The sequence below is a fragment of the Leucoraja erinacea genome, chromosome 9, assembly GCF_028641065.1.
Source record: "Leucoraja erinacea ecotype New England chromosome 9, Leri_hhj_1, whole genome shotgun sequence".
NCBI lineage: Eukaryota > Metazoa > Chordata > Chondrichthyes > Rajiformes > Rajidae > Leucoraja > Leucoraja erinaceus.
In genome coordinates, this window is record NC_073385.1 from 66,864,009 (window position 1) to 66,886,191 (window position 22,183).

Genomic DNA, 22,183 nt, shown 5'->3' on the forward strand with positions numbered 1-22,183 from the left:
AGACACAGCTTGTCCCCTGGGTGGGGGGCTCTGTGTGTACACACACCTAGGACACAGCTTGTCCCCTGGGTGGGGGGCTCTGTGTGTACACACACCCGGACACAGCTTGTCCCCTGGGTGGGTCCCCTGACACAGCTTGTCCCCTGGGTGGGGGCTCTGTGTGTGTGTGTACACACCCCTAGGCACACAGCTTGTCCCCTGGGTGGGGTCTGTGTACACACCCCCCTGGACACAGCTTGTCCCCTGGGTGGGAGGCTCTGTGTGTGTGTGTACACACCCCTAGACACAGCTTGTCCCCTGGGTGGGGTCTGTCTGTGTACACACACCTGTGACACAGCTTGTCCCCTGGGTGGGGGATCTGTGTGTGTGTGTACACACCCCTGGACAACAGCTTGTCCCCTGGGTGGGGGTCTGTCCGTGTACACACACCCTTGACACAGCTTGTCCCCTGGATGGGGTCTGTATACACACCCCCCCCCCCCCCCCCGGACAATGCCCGCCCCCCCCTCTGTCACCCTTTGTGTCACTGTCGCTGCCGGGGCCAATCCTGGGCCGGACGCGTGCGCGCTCCCGACAAGTCCCGGGCCTGACGTGTGCGCGCCCGCCAGTGTCGGGAGCGAGTGCGCGCCCCCGCCGCTGACAGCCAGCCGGGCGGGTCTCGGTGTCGGTGTCGGGCCCCGGGAAGGCGGAGACAAGCTGCGGCCACCCGTCACCCGCGCCCGGGACAGGGACCAGGGGCAGTCCCACTGCCCGCACCCCCCCGCGTCAGCCCCCCAGACCCAGACCCAGCTCCAGCTCCAGCTCCAGTGCTGCCGCACAATGGCCCCAGACCCGGCCCGCCAGCAACATGAGCGACAGGAACAGTTGGGGTGAGTGCGGGCGGGCGGGGGGCTGACAAAGGATGAGGGTCCCCTCTCCTCCCGGGGACAGGGAGATGGAGAGCGGGGGATGGAGGGAGGGAGAGAGGAGATGAGGGAGGGAGGGAGGGAGGAGGGTAGGAGGTGGGATGAAGGAGAGAGGTGTGGGATGAAGGAAAGGGAGGGTGGGATGAATGGGAGAGGGGGAGGGAGAGGAGAGGGAGGGAGGGAGAGAGAGGGAGGGAGAGAGGGGAGAGGGAGGTTCTTTGGGGACTTGGTCCTCCAAAAATCCAATATTCCAAACGGAATTTAAGGGCTGGAGTGTGGAGGGAGGGACTTAAACCAGAAAGGGTTAGGTGAGAGAGGAGAGAAGGGGGGGGAGTGGGAGGGGGAGGATGAGAGAGGGAGAGGTGAGGGAGATGGTATGGGGGGGAAGGAAAGAGGGGTGGGATGGAGGGAAAAGTACGGGGGAGGTCTTGGAGGAGCCAGGGAGGGAGGGAGAGATGCAGGAGCGGGGGGAAAGGTTATACATTAGAGGGAGCAGAGGAGAGGAGAGGGCAGAAGAGGAGGGGAGGGTGGGATGAGGGAGAGGGACAATGAGAGTGGGAGTGATTTTGAGAATATTCCAAACGGAATTTAGGGGGGGGTGGTGGAGAGGCAGGAGGACTTAAACCCGGTAGGGAAGGAAGGGGGGAGGCGTGCCTTAAAGCGGCGGAGGTGGTGGAGATGGGGGGAGGGGTTGAGGAGAGTGGGGGGGCCCGGGGCAGAAGGGAGGCGGGAGGGGGAAGGGAGAGGGATAGGGTGAGTTTACCTCTCAAAGATACAGGGCGTCCAACACAGCTGGGGACGGACGTGGGGATCGGCCCTCCGGGGGGAGTTGAAGCACCGGGAGCCGACCGAGCTCGAGCTCGGCAGAGATGCAATCCCCTCTCCCCACCCCACCGCCCCTCTCCGGACCTCGACCTCACTCCCCAAAGAGCTAGAGGAGGAGCGGGCAGGGGCCCCCCTCCCTTGGAACGGATGAAGGGGGCGCATAGGGACAGACCTCCCCCCCGTGCGCCCTGAAGTGACGGAAACCCCCCGCCCCGCTCCCTCTCCCCACCCTTCCACCCCCCCAATCGCGGGGGAGGGGTGTGGCGGGGGGAGGGGTCTCCCCGAGGGCGATCTCCACCCTGCTGAGGCTGGGAATTGAGCCCTCAGGCTCTGAAAGCCTCCTCCCTCGAGGGCCCCCGCCCGACTCCTCCCCCCTCCCCTGCGGCCCCCTCCCCGTCTCCCTCCGGGGACGGGGGATGGCCCTCCCCTCGGACCCTCGCGGTCACCACCCCATCGTGCGGCACCCCGCCTCGTCCCCCCCACCCCTCCGGACACTGGCCAACGCCAAGGCGGATCGAGCGAACCCCCGCTCTCCCCACACCGGTACCTCCACTCTAGACGACGAACCTGCAGGCACACCTCTCAACCCCCCTCGCCCAGCACCAGTGCTCCCCAAAACTTGTAGGGACCCTCCAAAACCCCAACGCAGCCGGTGACCCGGACCCTCCCCCTGGGGGGCCTCACCCCCCCCACCGCCCCCCCTCCACCCACGTCCCTCTCTCCCCAACCCACACCGCCACCCAGGCCCCCCTCCACCCCACTCCCCACTGCTCCCCTCACCCGGCCCCCTCACCCCACCCAAGATTAAGCCTCCAAGAGGGAGGGGGGAAAATTACATTGCCTCCTCCCCCCCCCCAAAAAGGGGGCTCATATGCTTGTTCCAACGTGATGCCACCCCCATTGTAAGATCCCTTCCATTCCCATCTACACCTCTTAAAGGTGGGGGGTACTCCCCTCCCACCTCCCCAAAACCTCCCTGCTCTCACCCCCTCTTCCCCTCCCTCTCCCCTCCCAGAATGCAAGCCTGTCCTCGATTACTCCTGCACGCCGATCCCATCACCCCACCCGGACCCACGAGGGGAAGACTCCCGGCCCTCACCTCCACCCCACCAAGTCCCCCCATGCACTATGGTTTCCCCTCTCCGCTTCCCCAGTTCCCTACCGGACATCCGACCCCATCCTCCCTCGCTTTCCCTCCCTCACCTCTCTGCCTCATGGACCTCCTCCCTCTCCTCTCCCTCCCTCTCAACACCCAGTCCTCCCTCCCGCCCAAATTCCCAGTCCCACCTCCAGATGCCTCATTTCCCGCCCCCTCCCTCTCCTCACCCCCAACACATCCCATCTCCCCACTTCCCCCACCCCCTCCCCTCTCCACGCCCTCCCCCCTCCCTCTCCCCTCCCTCTCACCCCCTCACCTGACATCTTGCCCTCACCTCACCCCGTCGCTCCCCTCCTCCCTCTCACCCACGACTCTCATCCCCCCTCTAAGGAACAAGATCCCCCCCTTCCTCCCTCTCTCCTCCTCCCTCCTCCCCCCACTCCTCAGCCCCCTCTGCTTGCCACCGCCCCCTCTCCCCCCATCTCCCCCCTCCAGGACTCTCCCCCCCTCCCCCTCTCTCCCCCCCTCTCCCCTATCTCCCCCCTCTCCCCTCACCCCCCACCCCTCTCCACCCCTCCTCTCTCTCCCCTCCCTCTCTCTCCCCCCCTCTCCTCACCCCTCTCTCAAGTCCAGGGTCACCTCTCTCAACACCCCTCCTCACCCTCCCATCCCCTCTCTCACCCCCCCCCTCACCTGCCCCCTCTCTCCCCACTGCCCTCTCTCCCCCCCCCTCACCTGCCCTCCTCTCCCCCGGCTGCCCACAAAAACACACCAGGCCAGGCTCGCAGCCGTGAACCCCACCAATAGTGTAGTTCTCCCAACCAAGCCAGTTAATGGAAGGCCATCATTGCACTATTTATTTTGTAATTGACATTGCTAAATTATTATGGGAGCATCATCCAGAGTGACCCATAGATCATAGGATAGCACGGGATGTCTGTGCCAAACGTGATGCCAAGTTAAACTGATCTTATCTGCTTGTACATGATCCATATCCCTCCATTCTCCGCACTTCCACATGCCTATCTAAAAGCCTCTTAAACACCACTATGGTATCTGCCTCCACCACCACCCCTGGCGGTGCATTCTAGACCCCCACCACCCTCCGTGTAAAAAAACCTGCCCCGCACGTCTCCTTTACCCTTTGCCCTCTCACCAATCCCATCACCTCTCTCCAGAGATGCTGCCTGTCCTGCTGAGTTACTCCAGCATTTTGTGTCTATCTTCGATGTAAACCAGCATCTGCAGTTTCTTCCGACACAATCCAAGGAAGGGGCCCGACTCAAAACGTCACCTTTCCATGTACTTCAGAGCTGCTGCCCAACCCACTTAAGTTCGTTTCTCCAGCACTTTGTGTTTCGCTCAATATACCAGCATCTGCAGTCCCTTCTGTCTCAGCCAACTAGCTGGCTGCTTCATGGTCATGTTGCAGTTACTGTCTATTTATTCCAGATTATTTAATGAATTTTAATCTCCCCATTGCTCAGTGGGAGCAGAGTCCTGATGTGCATGAATGAACGGTACTTTATTATCAGATCATTAGGTTGGGCCTTGTATACTAATCCAGTGGAACAAATTCCCATGTGTAAGAAAGAACTGCAGATGCCGGTTTAAACCGAAGACAGACACAAAATGCTGGAGTAACTCAGCGGGACAGGCAGCATCTCTGGAGGGAAGGAATGGGTGACGTTTCCGGTCGAGACCCTTCTTCAGACTGTAAAGGTGGGCAGGGAGAGGAAAGCTGGAAAAAGGGAAGGGACAGGACATAGAATGGCAGAGTCATTAATAAAGTCAACAAGAGGCGAGGGAGTTTCTCATCGGCAGATTCTTGCAGCAAAGTACAGAGATAAGAACAGAAGGTGTGCGTCAGGTTTGCAGAGGTGTGGATTGTGAATGGGAGTGGGAGGGAAGTAGCAGGTGGGGGTTGGAGGGGGAGATTCTCATGCTAGCTTATGCCCCTGTCCCACTTAAGAAACCTGAACGGAAACCTCTGGAGACTTTGCGCCCCACCCAAGGTTTCCGTGCGGTTCCCGGAGGTTGCAGGTGGTTGCCGGAGGTTGCAGGTGGTTGCCGGAGGTTGCAGGTAGTGGAAGTAGGTAGGGAGACTGACAAAAACCTCCGGGATACCGCACGGAAACCTTGGGTGGGGCGCAAAGTCTCCAGAGGTTTCTGTTCAGGTTTCCTAAGTGGGACAGGGGCATTAGACATAGAAGACATAGACATAGAAAATAGGTGCAGGAGGAGGCCATTCGGCCCTTCGAGCCAGCACCGCCATTCATTGTGATCATGGCTGATCATCCACAATCAGTAACCCGTGCCTGCCTTCTCCCCTATATCCCTTGATTCCACTAGCCCCTAGACCTCTATCTAACTCTCTCTTAAATTCACCCACTGAATTGGCCTCCACTGCCCTCTGAGGCAGGGAATTCCACAAATTCACAACTCTCTGGGTGAAAAAGTTATTTCTCATCTCAGTTCGAAATGGCCTCCCCTTTATTCTTAGACAATGGCCCCTGGTTCTGGACCCCCCCCCCATCAATGGGAACATTTTTTCTGCCCAGTCCTTTTATAATTTTATACGTTTTTATGGTCTTTTTATAATTTTATACGTTCCCATGCTAGCTTCTGACCTACGTTTCTTGTACAGAAAGACCGTGTGTTTATGTGCACAGATTCTCTGGGCTAACTCTCCAGCGATGCACACTCATTAAGTACAATGCTGAGGTCACGTCCATTGGAGGTTAAAGGTCACGTTCACCTCCGATAATGCAGGAGGTTGCCGTGGTAACTAGGATAGAATGCTCCTTCTCTGTATGCACTAAAAACACATTAGGTTTGTGGAACCTGCTTGTGCAGAACACCAGCCAATTATGCCTCAGCTACAGTCTTTGAACTTCAAAATACTTTGAAGCATTAGTTAAGTTGGGACGGGTGCAATAGGGATTCACCAGGATGTTACCTGGGCCTGGGTTCTAACATCAAGAACCGTAGCAGGGCCTTACATCGCCCGGCGCGGACTTTAATGGCCGCGGGACTTGCCATCGCCCACCGGGGGCTTTAACTTTGACTTTGACATTGGGAGAAGAATGGAGAGCAGGGGAGAGACATGACTTTGCCTTCCATCGCAGTGAGGTGGAGATTCACTGTGATGGATGTTTGTGTGAATTATGTTGGTGTGTGTCTTGGTTCTTTTCTTGTTGTATGACTGCAGAAACCAAATTTCGTTTTGAACTTCATTTGAGGTTCAAATGACAAATAAACGGTATTGTATTGTTACAGGGAGAGGTTGGATAGGCTGGGACTTGCTTTGGAATGGAGGAGGCCGAGGGGTGACCTTATTCCTCTGCCAGAGAACGTGGTTGAGGCAGGGAGAATATCAACATTTAAAAGACATTCGGACGGGTTACAGGATTGAGGAGAGGTTTGGAGGGGATGGGCCCCCATGCAGGCAAATGGAACTGGTTTAGATGGGGCACCTTGGTCAGCACGGATGAGTTGGGCTGAAGGGCCTGTGTCGGTGCTGTGTGACTAAATGGCAATATTGCTTTGGGATGGATCAACCTGGTTAGCATGCAACAAAATCTTTTCACTGTCCCCACCGAAGGTACAATAAACTAAACTGAAAGATTGTAAATATTTTCTCCTGAAGTATATGTAGTAGGTCAGCAGTTTAAAAATGTTAAAGCATTTGACATCAGTCTCAAGAAGGGTCACCTGTCCATTTTCTCCACTGATCCGCTGAGTTACTCCAGTACTTTGTGTCTTTTTTTTGTTAGCCAGCATCTACAGTTCCTTGTGTCTACATTTCCACCCCCTTTTGTGTTGATGATAATTCAATAAGGACCGTTGGAAAACATTAGGAAATGCTGGTTAGAACAAGTCAATAAACCTGTGGGTGTGGACCTTTCCTCTCTGGGAAGTGTTCGTACCAGAGATGTATTCCCAGTGAAGGTCCCAGCCACTGGATCCCAGCGATGGCCCCAGACACTGGATCCCAGAGATGGTCCAAGTCATCTGATCCCAGCTGCTGTTGTGAGCTGCTTCTGGGTAGCTTTTAACAAGTCACCGATGGAAGCCATTGAAGATTCAAAACGTAAATATATTTCTCTTTTGAAATTAACGCTTTTATATTCCACGCCAACTTTGAATTATTTGTGCAGGCGGGTGATATTACTTTAACTTGGCATCATGTTGGGCACAGACATTGTGGGCCGAAGGGCCTGTTCCTGTGCTGTACTGTTCTATGCTCTGAATGCCATAGAGGGAGTACAGAGAAGGTTCACCAGACTGATTCCTGGGATGTCAGGACTTTCACATGAAGGAAGACTGGATAGACTCGGCTTGTACTCGCTAGAATTTAGAAGATTGAGGGGGGATCTTATAGAAACCTTCTTAAGGGGTTGGACAGGCTAGATGCAAGAAGATTGTTCCCGATGTTTGGGAAGTCCAGAACAAGGGGTCACAGTTTAAGGCTAAGGTTGAAATCTTTTAGGACTGAGATGAGAACATTTTTTTTCACACAGAGAGTGGTGAATCTGTGGAATTCTCTGCCACAGAAGGTAGTCGAGGCCAGTTCATTGGCTGTATTTAGAGGGAGTTAGATGTGGCCCTTGTGGCTAAAGGGATCGGGGGTATGGAGAGAAGGCAGATACAGGATACTGAGTTGGATGATCAGCCATGATCATATTGAATGGCGGTGCAGGCTCGAAGGGCCGAATGGCCGACTCCTGCACCTATTGTTTATGTTTCTATGTTTCGTTCAGATAGGAGGGCACTTGCAGGTCAGAGCAGATTATCCACCCAAACATCAGCTGGAGGTCGTTGGCCATGGTGGCCTCAGTTGTTTGAACTGCTGTTCTCCATGGGTGATGAAAGGCCGGTCCTTAGCTCTCTCATCTACTGGGCAATGTGCCCCCCTTGTCCCATCTCCAAATCGTCAGTCTGGTTCCCCCCCCTCCCCAATAGATGGCCATCTTACCTTCCCTGCTTCATCATCTTCTGTCCAAAGACTCCTCCAACTTCGAGCCTCTCTCCCTCTCAGTCCCCACAACGGCTGGCGATCCGAGGAAAGACAATAGACAATGGGTGCAGGAGTAGGTCATTCGGCCCTTCGAGCCAGCACCGCCATTCAATGTGATCGTGGCTGATCATCCCCAATCAGTTCCCCGTTCCTGCCTTCTCCCCATATCCCCTAACTCTGCTATCTTTAAGAGCCCTATCCAGCTCAAGACAAAACGCTGGAGTGACTCAGCGGGACGGGCAGCATCTGTGGAGAGAAGGAATGGGTGATGTTTTTCGGGTCGAGACCCTTCTTCAGACTGAGAGTCAGGGGAGAGGGAGATATAGAGATATGGAAGGGTCTGGTGTGAAAACGAGAGATCAAAGCAGAAAATGGTCAAAGAAGTGTAGATGGTTTATTGTTGGCTGAGGGGAAGGTGACAACGAGGCACACAAACAGTAAAATTAATTAGGAGGACAGTGGGGGAGGGATGGAGAGAGAGGGAAAGCAAGGGATACTTGAAGTTAGAGAAGTCAATGTTCATACCGCTGGGGTGTAAGCTGCCCAAGTGAAATATGAGGTGTTGTTCTTCCAATTTGCGCTGGGCCTCTCTCTGACAATGGAGGAGGCCCAGGACAGAAAAGTCAGTGTGGAAATAGGAGGGGGAGAGTTAAAGTGTCCAGCAACCGGGAGATCGGGTAGGTTCAGGCGGACTGAGCGGAGATGTTCAGTAAAACGATCGCCGAGCCTACGCTTGGTCTCGCTGATATACACGAGTCCACGCCTGGAACAAGCGGATACAGTAGATGAGGTTGGAGGAGGTGCATGTGATGAGGGGAAAGGCTGGGTTGATGTATTGAGGTGTGGCTCACTCTGACTGCTGCCACACAAACCTGCGCATTAACCTTGGGGTAATGTTTGGACAGCTTTGTTTTAATATAAATATCTGGAGTTAGGGCACAGACTTGCCTTCAAAAGGCAGGATCACATTGTAAGGCATTAGGAAACTGGGGAAGAGGTGGTCAGGCAGCTAATGAAGAACGTTCCAGCAGATCTCCCTGCCTCATCTCTGTAACACAAGGTCTATAAGATTTCCGACAATCTTAAAAACAACAATCAGTGTTTAAGAAGGAACTGCAGTCTGAAGAAGGGTTTCGTTACCCGAAACGTTGCCTATTTCCTTCGCTCCATAGATGCTGCTGCACCCGCTGAGTTTCTCCAACATTTTTGTCTACCAATAACTATTCAGTGATGGTTCTCCTCTTAGTGAAGACGTTACTCTGACCTCCAAATGTCCCACCAGTCTGACTGTGCTCCCTAAGTCCTGGACTATTAGTGTCATTGGGTCACACAGTACAGCAACAGGCCCTTCGGCCCCACTCGTCCATGCTACCTAGATTCCCCATCTACACTCGTCCCACCTGCCTGCGTTTGGCCTCTATCCCTCTCCAAACCTTTTCTATGCGTGTTTAGTTTAGTTAATGTCAGTGAAAAGCTTTTGTTGCGTGCTATCCAGTCAGCGGAAAGACAAAAAAACACATGGTTACAAGCGTGCAGATAGATACCTGTACATGATAAGGGAATAACGTTTAGTGCAAGATAAAGCCAGTAAACTCTGATGAAAGATAGTCCGAGGGACTCCAATGAGGTAGATAGTAGTTCAGGACTGTTCTCTATCTGCAGTAGGATGGTTCAGTTGCCTGATATAAGCTGGGAAGAAACTGTCCCTGAATCTGGAGGTGTGCGTTTTCACACTTCTGTACCTTTTGTCCGATGGGAGAGGGGAGAAGAGGGAGTGGCCGGGGTGCGACTGGTCCTTGATTAGGCTGCTGGCCTTGCCGAGGCAGCGTGAGGTGTAGATAGAAGGGAGGTTGGTTTGTGTGATGGTCTGGGCTGCGTCCACAATTTGCTGCAATTTCATGCGGTCTTGGATGGAGCCGTTCCCAAACCCAGCTGTGATGCATCCTGATAAAATGCTTTCTACGGTGCATCTGTAGAGGTTGGTGAGAGTTGTTGCGGACATGCCGAACTTCCTAAGCCTTCGAAGGAAGTCGAGGCGTGGTGTGCTAATACAATGAACCCACGCAGGTCACGGGGAGAACGTACAAACTCCGTACAGACAGCACCCGTAGTCGGGATCAAACCCGGGTCTCTGGTGCTGTAAGGCAGCAACTCTACTGCTGCGCCACCCTGTCTTAATATCATTTAAATGTAATTTTCGAGTTTATTCTGGGTCTAGCTCCCATCATAAGTCTGTAACTTGATCAAATATGCTGCGTTGCTGGGTGTATGGAATGAGCTGCCAGAGGAGGTAGTTGAGACGGGTACCACAGCAGTACTTAAAAGTCACTTGGACAGGTACATGAATAGAAACACAGAAAATAGGTGCAGGGAGAGGCCATTCGGCCCTTCGAGTCAGCACCACCATTCATTGTGATGATGGCTGATCATCCCCAATCAATAACCCGTGCCTGCCTTCTCCCCATATCCCTTGATTCCACTAGCTCCTAGAGCTCTATTCAACTCTCTCTTAAATCCATCCAGTGGTTAGACCTCCACAGCCCTCTGTGGCAGGGAATTCCACAAATTCACAAGTCTCTGGGTGAAAAAGGTTTTTCTCACCTCAGTCTTCAATGGCCTCCCCTTTATTCTAAGACTGTGGCCCCTGGTTCTGGACTCGCCCAGCATTGGGAACATTTTTCCTGCATCTGGCTTGTCCAGTCCTTTTATAATTTTATATGTTTCTATACGATATCCCCTCATCCTTCTAAACTCCAGTGAATACAAGCCTAGTCTTTTCAATCTTTCCTCATATGACAGTCCCGCCATCCCAGGGATCAATCTCATGAACCTACGCTGCACTGCCTCAATCACACGGATGTCCTTCCTCAAATTTTAAACGGAAACATTTAGAGGGCTATGGACCAAACGCAGGCAAGTGGGACTGGTGTAGATGGGAAATGTTGGTCGGTGTGGGCATGTTGAGCCAAAGGGCCCATTTCCGTGACTATATCTTAATTGAGAAAATGGAATACAGGAACTTTAATCTGCAGAAATAGTAAAGAGAAAGTTTTAAATCCCATTTAATTTGGGGCCAGAGCTGACTCTGTGTGGAGTTGAGGTACAGCACACAACGCATGGTCCTGACTGTACAGAGCCACCACAACCAGAGAGCTCTCCTGAACTACCATCTACCTCATGGGAGACCATCAGACTATCCTTGATCTGACTTTACCTTGCACTAAACGTTATTCCCTTATCATGTATCTATCTATACGCTGCAAATGGGTTAATTGTGATCATGTATTGTCTTTCTGCTGACTGGTTAGCACGCAACAATAGCTTTTCACTGTACCTCGGTACACGTGACAATAAACTGAACTGGAACTGAGAACCAGCAGTCCGCTTTGGCCCATAGCTCGCTGATCAGTCTGGAGAGCTGTTGGCACCCGGCAGGGGGAAAAGGGGGTCACAGTACGGAATCTTCTAGAAGCATCCCAGCCAAAGTGACCAGCGTAGAACATGCGTCCCAGCATAGCAGAACGAGCCTTACCAATGTCTGCAAATTGGTAATCCGACCTAATGTCATTCCTTCTCATTGCAAAAGCATAAAAGAAGTCAAAACTGTAATTTTTGAACCCAAACATCTACAATTAGGGAGAAATCATCGGTGTGTTCAAAGATGTTTCTGCAATAGGTTCTGACATACAGAAATGGAGTCCAAGAGCTGTACAGCATGGCAACAGGTCCTTTGGCCCATCATGTCCATACTGACCAGAATGCCTGCATTTAGCCCATATCCCCCTAATCCCTTCCTATCCATATATTCTTCCAAATATCTTTTACATTTGCAGTTGTATCCACTTCTATATCTTCCTCTGGCAGCTTGTTCCAGATACAGACTAATCTGAATAAAAAAAAAGTTGCTCCTGAGATCCCTCTTAAATCTCTCTGCTCTCATCTTCTCTTCTCTCATCAGGAGCAGGGAGGTTCTACTGCAGTTGTACAGGGTCTTGGTGGGACCACACCTGGAGTATTGCGTACAGTTTTGGTCTCCAAATCTGAGGAAGGACATTATTGCCATAGAGGGAGTGCAGAAGAAGGTTCACCAGACTGATTCCTGGGATGTCAGGACTGTCTTATGAAGAAAGACTGGATAGACTTGGTTTATACTCTATAGAATTTAGGAGATTGAGAGGGGATCTTATAGAAACTTACAAAATTCTTAAGGGGTTGGACAGGCTAGATGCAGGAAGATTGTTCCCGATGTTGGGGAAGTCCAGGACAAGGGGTCACAGCTTAAGGATAAGGGGGAAATCCTTTAAAACCGAGATGAGAAGAAATTTTTTCACACAGAGAGTGGTGAATCTCTGGAACTCTCTGCCACAGAGGGTAGTTGAGGCCAGTTCATTGGCTATATTTAAGAGGGAATTAGATGTGGCCCTTGTGGCTAAGGTGATCAGGGGGTATGGAGAGAAGGTAGGTCCGGGATACTGAGTTGGATGATCAGCCATGATCATACTGAATGGCAGTGCAGGCTCGAAGGGCCGAATGGCCTACTCCTGCACCTAATTTCTATGTTTCTATGTTTCTATCTTAAGATTCAAGAGAGTTTATTGTCATGTGTCCCTGATAGGACAATGAAATTCTTGCTTTGCTTCAGCACAACAGAACATAGTAGGCATCAACTACAAAACAGATCAGTGTGTCCATATACCATGATATAAATATATACACACATTAATTTATTTATTCATGTGTGTATATATATTTATATAATGGTATACACTGATAAAGTGCAAATAACAGATAATGGGCTATTAATGTTCAGAGTATTTATACACTGTTTTAAGCCCTCTAGTTGTAGTATACCCTTCCCCACTAAATGCAGAGAAAGACAAATTAACTTACTAAATGCATTAACTCCTCAACCAATTCCTTGACTAACGATATAGTCATAAATTTATAAATGCGGTTTGGTGTGGTAGACGCTGTAATTGTCTCCCAGAAATAACGGTGAGTTTTCAATAGACAATAGATGCAGGAGTGGGCCATTCGGCCCTTTGAGCCGCTCATTGTGATCATGGTACTGACTGTTTTGCGTCTGTTAACCGGGTGAGCCCGTGACTGATGTATGGCATGGTTGGTCCCAGGGGGATTGTCGGAGGGCAGCTTCAGCTGGACGCCGGAAGACGAGACTGACCAGCGGCCCAGGCCGGTGCAGATCCTCCTCATCAACGACGACCACACCTTCCAGCTGGACGAAGAGGCTCTGAACAGAATCCTGCTCTCCGAGGAGGTGCGGGACCGAGAGGTGGTGGCCCTGTCTGTGGCCGGGGCCTTCCGCAAAGGGAAATCATTTCTCATGGACTTCATGCTGAGATACATGTACAGCAAGGTAACGCAAGCGGGGCGGAGGTCTCATTAATCTGTTGTTCATGCTGTAGAGCTGCATAGCACGGGAACAGGCCCTTCGGCCCACCTTGCCCATGCTGACCAAGTTGTCACACTAGGGTGGTCCCACCTGCCTGCATTTGGCCCATATCCCTCTAAACCAGGGGGTGGGGAACCTTTCCATGTTGGAATGCCGCATTAAGTTAGCTGTAATCTAATAAGGCCGCATCCAAGAAACTTCAATTAGATATACTTTACCACATTTATCTTGAAAGTTGTTGAAGAAATCTATTCCTCTTGTTCTACCCGTAAGAGTGCCCAAAGCGAGTAGATCTTCATGGCAATAAAACCGCCCTCAGAACTTACTAATGTTTTAATTGTGGTTGTCAGTCGGGGAGGATTATTTAGTTGAATCTTCTTTTACTCTTTGGTATTTTAAATACGTTCATTTTAAGATTAAAGTAAAAAATAATGAAAGACGAACAAAAACATATTAATAAAAATAAAAAGATTTGTTCGACAGAATTTGGATCCATTCAAAAGGCCGCACTTCATGGCCTAGAAGGCCGCATGAGGCCTTAAGGCCGCAGGTTCCCCAGCCCTGGTCTAAACCATCCTATCCATATATTTATCCAAATGCCTTTTGAAAGTCATAATCTTATCTCCTTCCTCAGCGGCTCATTCCAGATACAGTCTACCCTCTGAGTGGAAAAGGTTGCCCCTGAGGTCCCTCTAAATCTCTCCTCTTCCCACCTTAAGTCTGTGTCCTCAGAATCCTCTACCCCGGGGTAAAGACTGTGAGCGTTCACTTTATCCATGTCCCTCAAGATCTTGTGCACCTCAATAAGGCCAGCCCTCGGCCTCCTACACTCTAAAGGAAACAGTCCCAGCCTACCTACCCTCTCCCTGTAACTCAAGCCTGCAAGCCCAGGTAGCATCCTGGTGAATCCCTTCTGCACCGCTCCCAACGTGCTTGGGGTGAGTTGCTGCCTTTGAGGCGAGTGTGATACCCTGCACGCGTTTGTGTAAGTTCTCCACTGCCGATCGCAGGGCACACGTTCCCCAGTTGATCCGTAACCCTCTGAGTTTGGGAGGATTCCATCTGAGGAAGTAAAGCTGACCTCCCGATGTTTAGTTTAGTTTAGAGACACACACACACACACACACACACACACACACACACACACACACACACACACACACACACACACACACACACACACACACACACACACACACACACACACACACACACACACACACACACACACACACACACACACACACACACACACACACACACACACCCCGATTTTTACATTTACCAAGCCAATTAGCCGACAAACCTGTATGTCTTTGGAGTGTGGGAGGAAACTGTACCGCTGTGCCACCGTGACCGCCCATGACACTGCCGATTATTCCTGCAGTGACCAGGGGTTCAGCAGAGCAGGGCGTCACGGTGGCTCAGCGGTAGAGTTGCTGTCTTGCAGCGCCAGAGACCCAGGTTTGATCCTGACTACGGGTGCTGTCTGTATGGAGCTTGTACGTTCTCCCCGTGACCTGTGTGGGTTTTCTCCGAATTCTTCGCTTTCCTCCCACACTCCAAAGGCGTATAGGTTTGCAGGTTAATTGACTTGATGTAAATGTAAAATTGTCCCGAGTGTGTGTGGGATAGTGTCAGTGTGCGGGGATCGCTGGTCGGCACGGACTCGGTGGGCCGAAGGGCCTGTTTCCGCGCTGTATCTCGAAAACTAAACTGAGGACTAAAAACTGAACACAGAGGAAAGATGAATGTAAGAAATGTAATCAAACATTTCAAAAACATTCCGCAAGAGTTCTAGCAATGCAAGGCATGTACTTTGAACGCAGAACAAAGAGAAGTGAGCAGCACAGTGCCTCTTAATTTTTTTATGATCCAAGACCAAGAATCTTAACTATGAAAAAAATGCAAACCATTTTACCAACAAGTTGCTGAGTGCAGTCTGTGCCTGAACCACAGACTTTGTCCCTTTGAAATGTACTTTGGATCATCAGGGTGACATCATGTCTACTAATTCCTTCCCCTCCATTTACGGAGTTATTTTTGTCAAGTCATGTCTCAGATTCTGGTCTTTACGGCCAAGGTGATGTACTGATTTTGCTTGAATTATTCAACAAATCAAACGTGGACTTTTATCCAGAACCGACGGCTCTTGCTGGGATGAGCTTCTAGGGTTTTTATTCTCACACAGGTAGAGTCGCTGCCGTACAGTGCCAGAGACCCGGGTTCCACCCTGACTGTGGGGGGTGCTGTCTGTACGGAGTTTGTACGTTCTCCCCGTGACCTGCGTCGGTTTATCTCCGGATGCTCCGGTTTCCTCCCACATTCCAAAGACGTACAGATTTCTGGGTTAATTGGCTTCAGTAAAATGATATATTGTCGCAAGTGTTTAGGATATTGGTGGTGTAGCAAATGATCGGTGGTTGGCTGAAGGGCCTCTTTCCCCTGCTGTATCCAAAGTAAAGTCTAAAGTGTACCGAACTGAAGTGCAAAGCTTTTTTATGGCATACTCCCCAAACAGACCAGATATACTCTGCACAGATACAATCAGTTCAAACTCAAGTACAATAGATGGAGCAAAGGGGGAACATAGAAACATAGGTGCAGGGGTAGGCCATTCGGCCCTTCCAGCCAGCACTGCCATCCAATATGATCATGGCTGATCATCTAAAATCATACCCCGTTCCTGCTTTTTCCCCATATCCCCTGATTCCGTTAGCCCAAAGCTAAATCGAACTCTCTCTTGAAAACATCCAGTGAATCGGCCTCCACTGCCTTCTGTGGCAGAGAATTCCACAGATTCACAACTCTCTGGGTGAAGAAGTTTTTCTTCATCTCAGTCCTAAATGGCCTAATCCTTATTCTTAAACTGTGACCCCTGGTTCTGGACTTCCCCAACATCGGGAACATTGTTCCTGCATCTAGCCTGTCCAATAGTTTCGTTTAGTTTGGTTTAGAGATACAGCGTGGAAACAGGCCCTTCGGCCCATCGGATCCGTGCCTTCCAGCGATCCCCGCACATTAACACCATCCTACACCCACTAGGGACAATTTTTACTTTTACCAAGCCAATTAACCTACAAACCTGTACGTCTTTGGAGTGTGGGAGGAAACTGAAGATCCCGGAGAAAACCCACACAGGTCACGGGGAGAACGTACAAACTCCGTACAGACAGCGCCCGTGGCTGGGATCGAACCCGGGTCTCCGGCGCTGCACTCACTGTAAGGCAGCAACTCTACCGCTGCACCACCGTGACTTTAAGAATTTTATATGTTTCTATAAGATCCCCTCTCATCCATCTAAATTCCAGTGAATACAAGGTCAGTTGACCCATTCTTTCATCATATGACAGTCCTGCCATCCCGGGAATTAACCTGGTGAACCTAAGCTGCACTCCCTCAATAGCAAGAATGTCCTTCCTCAAATTAGGAGAGCAAAATTGCACACAATACTCCAGGTCTCCTTCTTCTTGCGTATGGCGTGCACAGCCTAAAGTTGTAGGACAACTTGTTCTATTTGATCTTATTTGATTGTGCACACCAGGTTGATTGCATTCGTCGAAACAGGGCGGACCACGTGAAGGTTGCAATCTCCCACACAATACTCCAGGTGCGGTCTCACCAGGGCCCTGTACAATTGCAGTAGGACCTCCTTGCTCCTAAACTCAAATCCTCTCGCAATGAAGGCCAACATGCCATTAGCTTTCTTCAATGCCTGCTGTACCTGCATGTTTACCTTCACTGATCACTGATATACATACGGCGGCACAGCGGTAGAGTTGCTGCCTTACAGTTCGCAGCGCCGGAGACCCGGGTTTGATCCTGACTACGGGTGCTGTCTGTACAGAGTTTGTACGTTCTCCCCGTGACCTGAGTGGGTTTTCTCCGAGATCTTCGCTTTCCTCCCACACTCCAAAGACGGGCAGGTTTTGTACGTTAATTGGCTTGGTAAAAGTAAAAATTGTACCTAGTGGGTGTAGGGTAGTGTTAATGTGTGGGGATCGCTGGTCGGCGCGGACCCGGTGGGCCGAAGGGCCTGTTTCTGTGCTGAATCTCTAAACTAAACTAAAACCTAGGTCTCGTTGCACCTCCCCTTTTCCTAATCTGACAACATTCGGATACAGAGTGCAGAATGTAGTTCTCAGCATTGTAGAGTATCAGTTCCACAAAGTCCAATATCCGCAGTGGGGTAGAAGTGAATCGGACATGTACTCTAGCTTATAGAAGAACCGCTCAGAAGCCTGATAACAGAGGGGAAGAAGTTGCTCCTGCGTCTGGTGGTGCGAGCTTTCAAGCTTCTGCACCTCCCGCCTGATGGAAATGGGGAGAAGCAGGAATGACCGGGGTGGGACAAGGCTTTGATTGTGTCGGCTGCTTTCCTGAGGCAGTGTGAAGTGTAGATGGAGGGGATGGTGGGAGGAGAGTGTGCGGTGGACTGGGCTACATCTACAACTCTCTGTGATCTCTGGTGCTGGTGAGCAGCTGTGGGCATCTTGCCCAATTCTGATCCCCTGCGTCTGTCTTGTTACCGTGCTGCTGCAGGGAGACCCACTGGGCCGTGGACAGATGCACTTGCTGTTGGAGGCTCCGGACAGCAGTCACATAGTAGTGTCTGTGCACTGACCAGACTAGGGACGTGGAACCTATCCCCACGCCAGTCGCTCCCTACCCTCTCACTGCACGGGTTATAATAAAATTAATTATTTCTAGATGGATTTGTACGAGAAAATAGTTTCTTTGGAGCAAGAGGCCTTGGCGGCAGGTTCAACACAAGGCAATGAGCAGGGTTGTGTAATCTTGGTATTTGCAGCTTTGTTTACCTCCACGTTCCATTCGTGGAGCCACTTGGAAGATAGTTCCTGAACCAGTAAACTAGGGGGTGTCAGAGTCACAGAACTGGACAGCATGGAAACAGGCCCTTCGGCCCACCTTGTCTGTGCCGTCCACGTTGACAAACTGGACTGATCCCACCAGCCTGCATTTGGCCCATCTACCTCTAAATCAGGGGTTGGCAACATTGTTCTGCATAGGGGCCAGGACCAGGACCCACGTCTGTGAGTGGATGGCGGGCCACATCTATCGCCATCGTTAATAAATGGAATGACCAAACAAATGAAATCTCTCCCCTCTCACCTTAGACTGTGCCCTCTAGTTTTAGACACCTCTACCCTAAGGAAAAGACTGTGAGCGTTGACTTTATCCATTTCCCTTGTGATCTTGCACACCTTAATAAGGTCACCCCTCGGCTTCCTACACTCCAAAGAAGAAAGTCCCAACCTGTCCAACCTCTCCCTGTAACTCAAGTCCGCAAACCCGGGTAACACCCTGGTGAATCTCTTCAGAACCCGTCCCAATTTAATGATGATCCACAGTGGGATGTGGTTGTTTGGGCTTTAGAGATACAGCACGGAAACAGGCCCTTTGGCCCGCCGAGTCTGCGCCGATCAGCGATCAGCCCGTACACTAGCGTTATCCTACACACTAGGGACAATTTACGACTTTTAACTGAAATTAATTCAGAAACATAGAAACATAGAAATTGGATGCAGGAGTAGGCCATTCGACCCTACGAGCATGCACCGCCATTCAATATGATCATGGCTGATCATCAACTCAGGGAGAGGTACAGGCCCGTACCCCTTCTCTCCATAGAGTGTGTCCCTTAGCCACAAGGCTGTAATCTAACTCCCTCTTACAAAATCACACAATTGTAACTTGACTTGAGATTAGACGTGGGTGCAATTTGTGTGTAAATTGCTGGACACCGTCATGTCAAGTTGATACTGTGTGAAGGTTTGACATTTTGTGTACAACATCTCTGAACAAAACAAAACAAGATCGTGATAAGAAAGTAAAAATCAATGATTTGGATCCCTTTAATACGTCAGCTCATTCACTACACTTGTAACTCTGCTTTAAGAAAAGCTCCATGCTTTTTGCCTACATGAGTTTTGGCCTCGTTGGGGCAAAGGGCCGGTCTGCTGTATGACTATTGTCCCCCAACTAATGAATACAAAACCCTGCGGTCTATGGGAGAAGGCACTTTTTAGGCAATTGACATTTCTGCGAAGAGTGATCTCACATTTATGAGCTGTAATTTTAGGCATAAAAATCTAACAAAATTCATTTATTTGTAGGAAGGACATCCTTGTGAATTTGAGTGTAGTGCAGCGTAGGTGTCACGAGATTGATCCCTGGGATGGCGGGACTGTCATATGAGGAAAGATTGAAAAGACTAGGCTTGTATTCACTGGAGGTTAGAAGGATGAGGGGATATCTTACAGAAACATATAAATTTATAAAAGGACTGGACAAGCTAAATGCAGGAAAAATGTTCCCAATGTTGGGCGAGTCCAGAACGAGGGGGCCACAGTCTTAGAATGAAGGGGAGGGCAACTAAGACTGAGGTGAGAAAAAACTTTTTCACCCAGAGAGTTGTGAATTTGTGGAATTCCCTGCCACAGAGGGCAGTGGATGGATTTAAGAGAGAGTTAGATAGAGCTCTAGGGGCTAGTGGAGTCAAGGGATATGGGGAGAAGGCAGGCATGGGTTATTGATTGGGGACGATCAGTCATGATCACAATGAATGGCGGTGCTGGCTCGAAGGGCCGAATGGCCTCCTCCTGCACCTATTTTCTATTTTTCTATTTAATTGTTTCATCGATGTTGATGAAACCCTTGGTGGTGGCAACATTCTCCTAGATCTTCCCTGACCAAAACTGATCTTCCCTGGCCTCACTGTTGCCTTGTAAACGTGCATGTTGCTTTGCAAATTGCCTAGTTTTACTTCTTTTACTTTTAGGTCATGTTTGTCAAAACATTCTCTGCGCAGTTTCCTAAATTATCAGAAGCACATTGGGGATTCAGCTCCAAATTAACCTTGCGTTGTGTCATCTGCCGCACTAAATCTGGTCTCTATGTGAGGGAGCCCAGGTAGGAATCCACATCATCTGTTTTGACCTAGAATTATCCAGTGTCAGTCGTAGAGAGTCGTACAGCACGGAAACAGCTCCTTCGGCCTACTCATTATTTATGAGGATGTTTCCAGGAATCGAGGGTCTGAGCTATGTGAAGGCACGGGTTTATGGCATGTTGACGATCATTCAAAAGGATTTGAGTATAGGAGCAGGGCTGGTTCTACTGCAGTTGTAAGGGTCTCCTCCTGACCACCTAGTATTGCGTACAGTTTCTGGTTCCTAATTGAGGATCGACATTATTGCCATAGAAGTACCCTTGGGTGGTCACAGACATTCTTCCTAGTCAGGACTGTCCCTGACCAAAGACTGATCTTCCTTGGTTTATACTCTGTTGAATTTAGCAAACGTGAGAGGGGGCTTTGCAAATTGTACAAAACTTCTTAAGGGGTTGGTCAGGTTAGTCAGGAAGATTCTCTCCGCGATTTGGGGAATTATCAGGACAGGGGTCACAGCTTGGGGATTCAGCTCCAAATTTTACCTTGCGTTGTGAAGAACTGCCGCACACAAATCTGGTGAATCTCTGGAACTCTCTGCCCAGGGGTAGTCGAGGCCACATCATCTATATTTGACCTAGAGATTATCCAGTGTGGCTAAAGGGATCAGGGGGTAGAGAGAAGTACAGCACGGGGATACTGAGCTCCTTCAGCCCACTCATTATTTATGAGGGTGTTTCCAGGAATCGAGGGTCTGAGCTATAGGGAGAGGTTGAGCAGGCTGGGACTCCATTCCTTGGAGCACAGCAGAATGAGGGGTGATCTTATAGAGATGTATAATGGAAAGGGATGAAAGGAATAGATCGGGTAGACGCACAGAGTAGGGGAATCTTGCCCAGAGTAGGGGAATCGAGAACCAGAGGACATATGTTTAAGTTAGGGGTAACTTTTTAAAACAAAGGGTAGTAGGTGAATGGAACAAGCTGCAAGAGGAGGTAGTTGAGGCAAGGACTATCCTGACATTTAAGAAACATTTAGACAGGTACATGGATAGGTCAGGTTTGGAGGGATATGGACCAAGCGCAGGCAGGTGGGACTAGTGTAGCTGGGACACGTTGGCTGGTGTGGGCGAGTTGGGCTGAAGGGCCTGTTTTCCACACTGTGTCACTCTAAAGGGCCTGTCCCACCAGCGGCGAGCGCGACCAAACGTGGTGGCTCGCGGGGCCGGTCCCACTTCCAACCGCGGAGCCGTCTGGAGCTGGTCCCGACATCATACTCACCAATCAGCTGGGCAGGAGGTGGGCCGACTGAATTTGGACGCCGCACAGCGTCAGGCGGTTATGTCATCACTCAACGGCGCGCCGGGCGGTGACGTCATCGCGCAACGCCACACACCAGGCGTACGCCGTCAAGACGCTGCTTACGGCGTCCAAACGCTGCGTACGGCCTCAATGCGGCTTCGGGTCGGCAGGCCGTTGCTGCGTGGAATTTTTGGACAGTGTCAGTTTTTCGGAGCCCCGCGCAATGTCGGGACCAGCCCCGCACAACTCCATACGGCTCCGGCGATCGAAGTGGGAACGGCCCCGCGAGGCCGTACGGCTCAAGCGACCACGTTAGGTCGCGCTTGCCTCATGCAGTCGCATGCTGGTGGGACAGGCCCTTAAGACTCATCCTTGCCGACCAAGATGCCCCACTTACACACGTCTGCTTCTTCTTGCATATGGCGTGCACAGCCTAAAGTTGTAGGACAACTTGTTCTATTTGATCTTGTTTGATTGTGCATGCTGGGTTGATTGCATTCATTGAAACAGGATGGACCACGTGAAGGTTGCAATCTCCCACCCCTAGAGCCTGCTAGTTGCTGGGAAGAAGCTGCTGCTGAACCTGGATGTCACAGTTTTCAGACTTGGGTACCTTGCCATGCAAACTATTCGAAGAATTGAGGGATGAATTAGGAACTATGAACTCTTAGTTAAAACAACATTTTAAGACACTGTCGACATACATTTCA

General features: G+C 50.7%; 1 protein-coding gene across 5 annotated transcripts in view; it reads left to right on the top strand.

Annotated features, from left to right (window-relative positions):
• Window positions 1-595: 595 nt before the first annotated feature.
• atl1 (atlastin GTPase 1) overlaps window positions 596-22,183 on the top strand; it is a 73,750-nt gene continuing 52,162 nt past the window's right edge. For 2 of the 5 annotated variants that reach the window (XM_055641106.1, XM_055641107.1), the window contains exons 1-2: window positions 6,777-6,922; window positions 12,982-13,226. In XM_055641106.1, the coding sequence (XP_055497081.1) occupies window positions 6,898-6,922; window positions 12,982-13,226 (270 nt within the window). In that variant the 5' untranslated portion in view covers window positions 6,777-6,897. Of the gene's footprint in view, window positions 870-6,680; window positions 6,923-12,981; window positions 13,227-22,183 lie in introns of those variants that run through there. The other 3 variants (XM_055641105.1, XM_055641109.1, XM_055641108.1) reach the window with 3 other exon arrangements.